The sequence below is a fragment of the Plasmodium berghei genome (assembly GCF_900002375.2).
Source record: "Plasmodium berghei ANKA genome assembly, chromosome: 10".
NCBI classification, from domain to species: domain Eukaryota; phylum Apicomplexa; class Aconoidasida; order Haemosporida; family Plasmodiidae; genus Plasmodium; species Plasmodium berghei.
The window spans coordinates 215,602-228,332 of record NC_036168.2 but is presented as its reverse complement, the minus strand read 5'-3'; the positions used below and the strand labels follow the sequence as shown (position 1 = coordinate 228,332).

The following is a 12,731-nucleotide window of genomic DNA, read 5'->3' as shown; positions in this document are numbered from 1 at the left end:
ATTATACTTTAAAAAATGAGCAAAGAAGTTATACATACTAAGGTGGAAGCTTCACGAGTAAATGCGTTGGCGGCTGTAAGGAACTACAAGGTGTGCCCAAGGCTTGAGTACAAAACTATATCAGGTACGTTATGCTCATTCTTGTGTTGCTTCTTCAATACATATGAATAAAATAAAACGCTTTCCATTAACATTATTATGTAATCATGTAAATTTTATAGTTTCTTGTAATTTTATATTAACTTTAATAATTTATTTTTTGTCCTTTTTCGGTACGCAGGTGTACAGGGGCCTCTAGTTATCATAGAAGATGTTAAATTTCCGAAATATTCCGAAATTGTTACTATACATTTAAGTGACAATACGTCACGACAAGGACAAATATTAGAAGTGTGTGGTAAAAAAGCAGTAATACAAGTTTTTGAAGGTACAAGCGGGATAGATAATAAAAACAGTTATGTCGAAGTAAGTGGTGATATACTAAAAATGCCAATGAGTGATGAAATGCTTGGAAGAGTATTTAATGGTAGTGGTAAACCAATTGATAAAGGTCCAAATATATTGGCAGATGATTATTTAGATATTAATGGAAATCCAATTAACCCACAATGCCGTGTATACCCCAAAGAAATGATACAGACAGGTATATCAACTATTGATGTTATGAATAGTATAGTAAGAGGTCAAAAAATTCCTTTATTTAGTGCAGCGGGTTTGCCACATAATGAGATAGGTGCTCAAATATGTAGGCAAGCGTCATTAGTTCAAGGAAAAGATGTATTAGATCATTCTGATGAAAATTTTGCAGTCATTTTTGGTGCTATGGGCGTTAATATGGAAACAGCTCGATATTTTCGACAAGATTTTGAAGAGAATGGAAAAATGGAAAGAGTTTGTTTATTTTTAAATTTAGCTAATGATCCAACTATTGAAAGAATATTAACACCAAGAATAGCTTTAACAACTGCTGAATATTTAGCATTTGAAAAAGAAATGCATGTATTTGTAATATTAACAGATATGTCATCTTATGCTGATGCTTTAAGAGAAGTTTCATCAGCACGAGAAGAAGTGCCAGGCCGACGAGGTTATCCTGGTTATATGTATAGTGATTTATCGACAATATATGAAAGAGCTGGAAGAGTAGAAGGCAGAAATGGTAGTATAACTCAATTTCCTATATTAACTATGCCAAATGATGATATAACACATCCTATACCAGATTTAACAGGATATATAACAGAAGGGCAAATATTTGTCGATAGAAATTTATATAATAGACAAATATATCCACCAATTAATGTATTACCATCTTTATCTCGGCTTATGAAAAGTGGAATAGGAAAAAATATGACAAGAATAGACCATCCATATGTATCAGATCAATTATATAGTAATTATGCTATAGCTCAAGACGTAAAGGCTATGAAAGCTGTTATTGGTGAAGAGGCATTATCTAACGATGATATATTATATTTAGAATTTTTGGACAAGTTTGAAAAGAGATTTATTACCCAAAATACATATGAGTCCCGAGACATTTATCAATCTTTGGAAATTGCATGGGATTTATTAAGAATTTTCCCAGAAGATATGCTAAAGAAAATAAAGAGTGACATATTGTCCAAGTATTATCCTCGTCACCATGCAAATTAATGATAATTCGATTAAGAATTACTTTGTGTGAAATCGTGAAAAAGAAAAATGAAGAAATAAAAAAAAACAGTCATAGGGTATCATTATATATATATATTGTTACCCCTTTGTGCTGTAATATAAAGTTTTTTCACAATAGCGGATAATTGGTATGTTTTCCAAACGCTGGGGAATTAGGTAGTCTCATGCGTATGGTTATTTATCGGGTATTTCGAAAAGGCGGATGAGTGGAGGTAAATAAAATACGTGCGTATGTGGATATATCTATACACGTACATATACAAAAAACGCAAGGATAAATGCTTATTGCATAAAGCTCAATGTTTTAGTTTCCTGATAATAGTGCATATGTACACATATTACATAAATTATATCTTTGTTGCGTGAACATCAATAACTGTGTAAAAATATATATTATAATTTTCCTCGCGTTTTATTGATACCCACAAAACGGAATATATATCAATACATATGCACGTTTGCATATTTATCTTGCTGCGTCTATTTACTGGCCATTATATATAAAAATGTAAAAGTAATAAAATTTCATATATTAGCAAATTTGTTTTATAACATTGTAAGCATGTATTCATATATATATATATATATATATTTCGTTTAAACACATATCCGCAAGTGTACATACACATATATACATACATATGCACGCTGTGTGTATTTTCGACACGTTTTATAATATTCATTTCATGTGTTATTTCATTTTTTTCATTTTTTTAAATTTGGTTGCTTACTATAAAATTTTTTTAATTTCAAAAAACTTAAGGAAAAACATATGTATATTCGTAATTCCCAAATTAATAATTTGCAAATATTTTTCCACTTTTCTTAATGTGAAATGCTTAAATTATGTAGAATATTCTTCTTATTTTACATAAATATCATAATTAAAAAAATATTTAAAAATTGTGTATTTTTATTTTTAAATAATAAACAGTTATATTTAGTACAAAATCGGGTTGAATATAATTAATTGTTATTTAATTTAGTATCTACAAATGATATAAAGAATTATTAAAAAAATGTAACAATAAAAGGGAACTAAAAAAAATAAAAGTATCTAAATATGTGCATCAAAGTTATTGAAATATAGTGGGGAAAAACCGAAAACAAAAAGGTTAATAAAAAAATTGAAAACTGAATAGAAAATATCTATTTGTACTGAAAAATATGTGCATATATATATGTAGATAGGTACATATATTATCATTCTAGCAACGAAACTACGCAATTAGCGCTCCATTTGCTTATTTGACCAGACATGAGACCCATGTAATGAAACAATTTTTTCTTCTCTTGCATCCTTAATAGGGTTTAGCGACTCTCCTATTGATAAAACATGATATGAATCGTGCTTATTTTTTCTTTTGTTAATATTCGATTTTACGGTTGATTGTAAATTTTCAATAATGATTTCATCACATGTATCAAAAATATATTTTTTTAGATATACATCTTGTAGTAAACTTTCTACAAGTGTCTTGGCCCAATTAAGATTTATAAAGTTAATTAAATGTGATAAGCATTTAACAAATGCATTTCTTTTTATTTTATATATTTCATATTCATTTGGTATTTCCCACTGGTCTTTAATAAGAATAAAATGTTGTTCATCAAATACATCAACACCATTTATTTTATTTTTCTCTTGTTCAAATGGATTAATATGATCAATATGTTTTTGATGCGATTCGTTAGTGTTTGTATCCATTTCTTTACCTGCTTGATTTTTTGGAATTTTTTCCTTTTCTTTATCCTGCGCAATTTGCTGTTCAAATATGTTATACTCATTCAGTATTTCCTCAAAAATTTGTCTATAAATGCTCATTAATTTATTAAAAACAAAATTATCATTTAATTTAAATAATATTATTAAATAATATAATTTAATTTTAAGTGCTTTTAAAAATTTTTTTTCTTCTTTTGTTATATTTACTGTATTTTTTTTTTTTTTATCGAAATTAATTTCTTCATTATTTAAATTTTTTTGACTAGAAATTGAATTTGTATTTAAAGAGTTTGCATCACTTATTTTGTCCTTTTCATTGTCAATAAGTTCTGGGGAATGCTGAGGCGCTTCATTTTTATGTAAACTTACTTCATCATTATTATCAAAAGATTTGTTCAAATTATTATTCTTTGACTCTTCGTTGTTAGCTATCACAAATACATTGTCTATTATTTTATTTAAAACGTTGTTACATAAAGAGAGCATTGATTTTAAATGTAATTTATGGTCATTATGAAAAGTGCATACATTATATGTTGTTTTAATATCATAAGCATACAAATACTTTTCATGAAAAACTGTTATTAATTTATCAATAGAGTAAAAGAAAATATTTTTATTATCATTATTCATATAATTAATGCATATATTTACAAAAACATCAACACTTTTTGCAAATTTATTTTTTGAATGTATATGCTTATATATTATCATATAAATTCCTTTATATATTGTTATACTACCATTTCCATTTATATTATGATTTTCATTGTTTAAAGTCTCCGGATTATTTTTTTCGTCTTTATCCTTGGCCACGTCATTTTTTTTTTTGTCATCACTTACGTTTGCTTCATTATTTATTTTTTTCTTTTTGTTTTCATATATTTCTGGGAAAGGTATAGACTCATTTACTTTCCTTTTGCTTAAATTTGAATATATATCATGGTTATATTTATTCAGATTATTTTTATGTTGATTAATTAAGACATCTCTCTGTTTATTATAAATACCGTCCAACTTCCTTTCATTTCGTGACCTCCCTATTAATTCTTTCATACCTTACAAAAATTAAAAATAAAACAAGGTTACAAAAATTTATAATTTTTCTGCTTTATTCAAGGCGTTAAGTGGATACAAAAGACCAAATAGCTTCGCGTGCAAACAATATTAGGAATTATATAGCGATATATATATGTATGTATCTATTATAATAATACGTTCATACGTTTATATGCTCATTTATGCAATTATTCATTATTTCCCCCTCCAAAATAAGTGATAAATTTCGTAAAAAACATTCTATTAAAATGGAGAAAATAATATTATTTTAAATAAAACGCTGCTTCTCACTTTTATTCTTTTATATACATATTATATATATAAAGCATAAAAAATGAATAACATTTCTCACATAAAATATATATTTATATATTAAAATCGCATATTATACCAGTATTTATGAATATGCATTTTTTACATATCCAAAAAGTGTACTTAAAAATTGATTAAAAATAACATAATTATATTTTATTAATTATTATACAATATATATAATTTTTTAACTTTAATATTTTTTTTTATTGCGTACCAAAATAGAAAAGCGAAAAAAAAATTAAAATTCACATGCATATACGTAAATATAATATATTTGCCTTGCTTGTTTATGTTTTTTTTATTTATTATTTTTTCCAAATTTTAATGAAGATTATATATTTCATAAATCAATTGCAAAACACTATGAATGTTTTATAACGTATATATTATACATTGGTCATTTATTTCTGTTCTTTTTTTATTTTATCGATATAACATATAATATGTATCAGTTATAGTAGCTTTACATGGTTGCGGTCTATCAGTAAATTGACATATTATATCTAAAAGTGAAAGTAAGGATTATATATTGGAATTTTGTTGTATAGAAAATAGTCAAATTTTGTTCTCGCTTTTTATATTTTTTATATATTTTGCGTAATTTAACGAATTATATATTAATGATGTGAATGTTGCAAATGTCATGATGTATTATAAAGCATTTTAAACATTATTGTATGTATATTTATTTACATTGATGTTATTAAATGAGTATTATGAATATATCTACTTAACAAATGTAAATATAAATAAAATATTTAGATAGTTTATCCCTTTTAGAGGAATTTAAATATATTGTGGTTTTAAAATAGCCTATTATAATTTTGTCTTTGAAATAAAATTGAAACTAAAGGCTAGTCTATTATATAGCAATTGTTAGGTCTACAAAAGGGAGAGAATAAAAATTAACAAAAACATAATGACAATAAATAGGATGAAATGATAAGAAATCGTAGGAAATAAACTACAATGCCTACGCTGGTGTGCATTATTAGACCATGATACGCTAAGAAATATATATATTAATGAAATATATATTACGTATAAATTCTTAACTTAGTAAGATACCCCTCCAAATACAAAAAAATTTGTATTTTATGATGCACACACATGCTACTACCATTAAAAGCAATAAATATGCTATCAAAACCTTCCATTTCTTAATTTATAATATATAATGAATATGCACTTATTGTGCATTAAAATTTTTAGCTTCATTGATAGCAGATATATAGTATGTATTATGCATTCACGTCTGTATGTTTTATTATTTTTTATTTTTTTATAAATAAACAGCTGTATTATTTGTTTTTTGTAAAAAAATAAAATAATAATGGAAACATAACCCAATGTATATCTCAGAACAAATTAAAGGGGAACAAATATAATTTAACTAATATATATATGATTCAAATTAAATGCGTATGCATATATATGTTTTTCTTTTAATTTTTATTTATATATTGGATATAGATTAATACGTATATGTACATATAGTATTATTATATGTTTGTATAAATTGACTCGTTAACATGTTTACAAGGTTGCAATCAATATACGAATTACGCATATACATATAGCATATGTATAGTATACCCACTTCTGAACTTTACATAATTAGAAAAATTGAAAAACATATGTGTAATATTTTCCAGTATATTTATGTACATTTTTATAAACATAATTCTTTTAAAAAGGGAAAAAAAGAAAACGAAAATTAAGAGACAATCTAATTATATACATCAAATGAAAAATAAATAAAATGAACATAATATACAATGTAATAGCATACATTCTATGCTATAAACTATTAGTAGAAGGAAAAGACGCAACTGGCGTTAACTTTTTAAATAGATTTAATAGATCGGATTTTATTATAAATGATCAAAGGTTTAAACCTTTAGATTTAACCAAGGTATAATATTCATCCGCATTATCATTTATGTCTATATATATGCACAATAATTTTAAGTATTTTCATCGTTTTCGTGGTTTGTAAATTCCGTTTTTCTAGTTATCGAATTTATTAATCCATTTATGTTGTCAGATGGATATTTACGAAGACACATACATATATTTTTTTTATTTTATTTCCATAAAGAATCTTTCAGGAACAGGTGTTACCAAATTTGACAACGCCAAGAAAACTGATGAAGATGATAATCCCTCGTTTCGTAGATCTAGTAAAAAAATAAAACAAAAAATTAACAACAGTTATCTATATATAGAGAAAATACGAAAAAATGCTAATTCCTAAAAAATCCTTAATATATACTATTCATATTATGCTATATATTTTTTTTTCTATAGAATTTTCATTTATCCAGAATGAAATAAACACAAATGTGGAATCATCTGATAAAAATAAAAATGAAAAAGACAAATCTGGTGATAGTCAAAAAAATACTGAAATATCTTATAGTGAAAAATCTAAAACAACTAACGAAGAAATAATAAAAAATGGAAAGAATTTTTATATAAGTGGAGGCATAACAGAATATGGATATAATAATGACGAGGAATTTTATAATTCTTTTCATGTTAACAATAATAGGAAACCAGTTAAAATTAACAGTTTATGTTTCGATTTAACAGACACAGAGAGTTGTCAACAAAATTCTAATTGTTTTTATGATGGCATATACAAAACATGCTTTCAAAAATGTAGTTTGTTGAATGAATCAGATTGTTTAAAATATAGCGAATGCAAGTATGAAAACGGAACATGTGAAAATCATGGTAAGAAAAAAATGCATATATATTCGTCTAATGTCCACCTAATGGCCGTCTAATGTTCGTACTACATATGTTTCCATTCTTAACCTTTAGGATTTTTGTCAATTAAGGTTTTTGATAATGATTTCGGGCCAGATATACGATCGTGTGAATTATTTGAATCAGAAGAGTCATGCTATTTAATGGAAACGCGCTATAAACAAAGTGATAATAATAATCGAACAAATTTTAATTGTGTTTGGCTAACATACAATCACGAAATAAAGAAAAATAAACAAAATTCAAATGATAATCTGGAAAAAATTGATATGAATAGCACAATAAGTCAAAATGTAAAGATGGAAAAACAAAATGATGGAAATATGAACTATATTTTAAGAAAAAATAATCCAGAAGGCATTGCTAAAGATGAAAAATTCATTTCACTTTTAGAGATAAAATTAAATAGTAAAAAGAAGAAAGGAAATAGTGTAAATAAGGGAAATAAAAATGGTGGAAAAAAAAATGATAATGATGAAGAAGAAATTCTAAATGATGATGAATCTGGCATTGACTTAGATGATATAGATGATGATGATTTCAAGGATGATGAAGAAGACGATGATGGGATCGAAAATGATAAAATGAACGAACCTCATGAGGATAAAAATAATATACATAATAATATGGAAAACTCAACTTCAAGCGCTACAATAGCAGATTCTCAAAATAATATACAAATGGAGAAAAAAAATACAGAAGGAAATATAAATGAAGTTAGTAAAAATCTTGATGACATCAATAAATTTGAACAAAATCGCGAACAAAATGAATTATTAAATTATAGAAATAATAATAACGATAGTAATAGTAATCATGAAAGTAAATTGGAAGAAAGTATAAATATTCAAAATAATGGTGAAAAGGAGCATGATATAAATGGTTCATTTCCTGAATTGATAGAAAATGCCGTGAAAATCAGTGCTGAACCAATTGAAAATGAAGGTAAAATAAATAATATGAATATAAATGGAGGTAACATATATGATTTGGATAGAGATAAACATCTTTCAATTGAGAAAGAAGTAGTACAGCATGACTTCCATAATTCATTAAATAAAGAAAATACTAATAATCCTCAAAAAAATAATGAATATGAAGATATTATTATGATAGAAACTCCCATTTGTACAAATTTGAACAACAAGCCTAGACCATCTGTTTTATTAGAAGGTGCATTGCTAGCTGAAAGTGAGGCAGAACTAAGAAAAATTAAAAAAGTATATAATTTACCTGAAGAAGAAATATGTGTTAAACCAGCAAAAGAAACTCATATTATTTATAATCCAAACAAGGAATATTATTTAGTGGGAGAAAAAATTGAAGTTACATGCCAAAAGGGATATAAGATATATGGTAAAACAAATAATACTTTATGTATTGGTAGAAACAAAATTATGCCAAATATATTTTGTGAATTAGAAAATAATAATGAATCTAGACACGAAAATATTTATAAACTTAAAAATGACCCTAATGTAGGTATAAATTATTCGTTTTCTATCTTTCTTGGTATTATAATTTTTGTTTTTACCGTTTTTTATTCGATTTAGAAATCGGATCGAAAATGTAATATATATATATATATATATATATATATATATATATATATATATATATATTTTTTTTTTCTGTGTATATTTATAGTATTAGTGAAACTGTAATTTTATCTCAATGATCATTCCCATAAATATTTTTCACACGCGTCATTGTATTTTTTATGGGGAATTTCTATTTACATTTGACTTTTTTTCTCTCATATTGTTCACTTTTATTTGTTTTTAGTTTTCAGTTTTCAGTTTTCAGTTTTCATGAGTTTGATTTGTTTTAATATTTACAATTTCGTTGCCTTACCATGATATTTGCATGCTTAATATTTTTTTTATAATTAATTTAAATGAAAATTTACGATTTGCATATTATTTATTTTTATATTTTTTTAATACCTACATAATGTGTTAAGACTTTCCAAAATGTGTATACATGAGCAATTATATTTATGGATATGTTTTTATTGTGTGTGTATACAAATAACTATTTTAAATATGTTTATAACGTATTTCTTAAAAAATATATTATTTTAAACTGTTTATTTAGTATAACATGCTGATTTAAAAGCCATATAGAATATGGGAAATGTGCGAGAAACTGAGACTATTGTATGGATAAGCATGCTATGAAAACAGGAAATATAAACATTTTGAAACAATGAAAATGTGAAAACTAAAAAAAAATAATCACTAAAAATCGTAGGATTATATAGAATAAAACAATATTTGCAAGTATTATGTCAATTAAACTGTATTTGCTTTGTTTTCTCATATATATATTCCATTTATTTTTTACTCATTTTTACTGAAAAATATAAATTTTCTATATTTATCCGTATTAGTCAACCAACAATATGCATTCAAGTGCCTCATTAAAATGTGAATTTATTTTCTATTTTAGTCCCTAAAGTTATTGTTCCTCTTTGAACTTGCTCCTTTTTTAATTCAACTTTATAATTTCCAGTGTTTTTATTATAAACTGCTTGTATTATATGGTTTTTAATAAAATCATTTGCTTCAATTAATTGTTGTTTAATATCTCTTTCTTCTTTTATTTTTATTTGCTCCCTAATCATATTTTTCACATCGTTTAATACATTCCGTTTTGCCTCTATATCCGAATTAAATGTTGAATTACATGATTTGATAACTTGCTTGAATAGGTATTTGCACGAATTGGTTGTCATTTGTGTATAATAAAGTATTTTACTTTTTTATGTATGTAAAAAATACCATAAGTAAATGTGCAATCACATATGTATATATATGCATGCGTGTGTGTTATTTCTATAATTTAATTTGTATACTTCTTAAACAATGGTAATACAATTATATGATAAAATTAATCGATAACGTTGTTTTTTTCACATTATTATATTTCTTATAATATATAATACTTTGGGGGCGCATAATATATAAGCTTTTTTTTTTAATAATTATATTGATATATATTTTATAAATTCAAAAAGCTTATGCTCGTTAATTTGTAGCATATTTCAAGCATGTTGCCTACTTAAAGTTTCCTTTTTTATTATATAGATTCATTATTTAATTAATAATTGTTTTAAAATTTTTTTAAGTTATTTGTAATGATAGCTAAGTCCGTATGGTGATATATTCAGGTAAAATACGTATAATTGTTTGTCAAGGAAAAATACTACATATATATACTCATGCATATGTATATTTATATTATTGGAATGCTTCCCTTTTCCTTTTTTTTTAAATGTGAAATATTAATTATATTAATAATTTTTTATTTAAAATATAAAAATATATTCTAATGATTAATAATCTTTGTAGTAAATAAATTGAAAACCTTATATTTTTTTTGCGTATATTCTAAATGATATATTTTACATAAATATATACGTGGTAAATTATAAATTGTATAGGTAAAAAATTCAATATATTAAATAAAATAAATATCGAAACATAGTATGAATATTATATACATTTAATTAATTTTTGTTTATATTTGAAGCTGAGGTATGTAGGAAATTTGGTTGATAGGTAAAATGAAGTATGCACAATATAAGGTATACATTCAAGCTGTATACAATATAAGTATATATGATTTCGCCCTTTTATGACATTCTTTGTTATTATTGAATATAACCGTTTAAACCTGAATGAACGAAACACACAAACGTGTGGTTTACTAAAAATTGTGCAAATTAAAGAGAAATATATAATATTTTACTAAATTCTTCATACCATAAGTTATGCATATGTATATTAAAAAGGCTAACACTAAAAAATATATAAAAAGGTAATATATTTAAAAAGTAGCTTGCTTTTAGGTTCAGTTAAAATATTATTTTCATATATGATCTTACATATATATCCTACATTCATAAAAAACAGTATGTTGCTAAAGAACACACGGAAATTATTTCATAATTTGGATATTATAAAAAAATATTACACATATTTAATCTTAGAAAATTTATGTGTATGTTTTTAATAGAGGATATACGTTAATACGTATATATTATATTTTATTTGCTCAAAAATATAATTAATCAAAATTTATATTCGCAAATTATATATTAAAAAAATACTTTCGTGCATATGGAAAATTGCCTCATTCTTTAAAAATATAAATTGAAAAAAATATATGCTCATAGAAATGCATGCGTTAAATATGTAGAATATTGATAGCTTTGATAATGTGATTAGCCCAGTGTGATTTATTAATTTGTTCGTTTTTCACACAAAGCAATTGCTACTAATTTTTTTTCAATGTGTTTACACATGCATGAGCTTTGGATATATATATATATATATATATATATATATATATATATATATATATATATATATGTGTATATTTATTAATAATTATATTGCGTTGCATTGCTTTTATTTTTATTCTTAATATTTATATTCCATAATATTCATTGTTATTCTAAAGAAAGAAAATATTAATTTACACATATCGCTACATATTTACTTTAGGGCATTTTTTATGTCTCATCGTGGTTTGAGTAAATATATAAATAATTAAGCAAAAAAAAATAATAATAAAAATAAATTAATTAAACATAGAAATGTGGATTTTTTTATTAACTATGAATACACATGCATTATCATACAGATATTCATGTAAATTTAATAAGGAAAAACAAGTTTTATGCTTGAAAATATTATGTGTATATATGCATAAGTAATACATTTTCAATAATTTATGCTTTTTTGTATGTATAACTGTAAAATAAACTTTATTATTATATTAATTATAAGTGTATAATTAATTTAAATAAATTCTACATATATTTTTTAATATTAAAAGTATAAATAAATTAGGATATTTTTATAAAAATTATAAAATTTCCCCACACTTATTAATTATTTTCGCTGAAATGAAAAAGGCAACAAAAACATTAAATGAGCTTAAAAAAAAATAAAGATACTTTTTCAATCGAATAATAATTGCATTTCTTTGGTTGTGATATATAAAATAAATTAAATACATATAATATATTTATTATATCGATAATTTTTATTTTATATACGCATTTTTATTTATTTTTAACGTATTAGTATTTTACTTTATGTTGTTTAAACACTTTGTCTTTAAGGCGATTTTACTTTGAATTTGTATATATGTTTATATATATGCTTAT

At 23.9% G+C, this 12,731-nt stretch overlaps 4 protein-coding genes across 4 annotated transcripts; 2 read left to right on the top strand and 2 right to left on the bottom strand.

Annotated features, from left to right (window-relative positions):
* Window positions 1–15: 15 nt before the first annotated feature.
* On the top strand, window positions 16–1,656 carry PBANKA_1003800 (V-type proton ATPase subunit B, putative; the record flags this gene model as incomplete). Its single annotated transcript, XM_034565109.1, has 2 exons — window positions 16–124; window positions 281–1,656. 2 exons carry the CDS (start codon window positions 16–18, stop codon window positions 1,654–1,656), a joined length of 1,485 nt encoding a protein of 494 aa, XP_034421838.1.
* Window positions 1,657–2,905: 1,249 nt separating this feature from the next.
* PBANKA_1003700 (conserved protein, unknown function) lies at window positions 2,906–4,459 on the bottom strand (the record flags this gene model as incomplete). Its single annotated transcript, XM_034565107.1, has 1 exon — window positions 2,906–4,459. One exon carries the CDS (start codon window positions 4,457–4,459, stop codon window positions 2,906–2,908), a length of 1,554 nt encoding a protein of 517 aa, XP_034421837.1.
* A 2,080-nt stretch (window positions 4,460–6,539) lies between these two features.
* Window positions 6,540–9,105, top strand: PBANKA_1003600 (apical sushi protein, putative; the record flags this gene model as incomplete). Its single annotated transcript, XM_034565106.1, has 4 exons — window positions 6,540–6,692; window positions 6,879–6,960; window positions 7,088–7,516; window positions 7,607–9,105. The coding sequence occupies 4 exons, from the start codon at window positions 6,540–6,542 to the stop codon at window positions 9,103–9,105; spliced, it is 2,163 nt and encodes a 720-aa protein (XP_034421836.1).
* An 869-nt stretch (window positions 9,106–9,974) lies between these two features.
* On the bottom strand, window positions 9,975–10,289 carry PBANKA_1003500 (conserved protein, unknown function; the record flags this gene model as incomplete). The annotated part of the gene is made up of 1 exon (XM_034565105.1): window positions 9,975–10,289. One exon carries the CDS (start codon window positions 10,287–10,289, stop codon window positions 9,975–9,977), a length of 315 nt encoding a protein of 104 aa, XP_034421835.1.
* Between the last annotated feature and the right edge of the window lie 2,442 nt (window positions 10,290–12,731).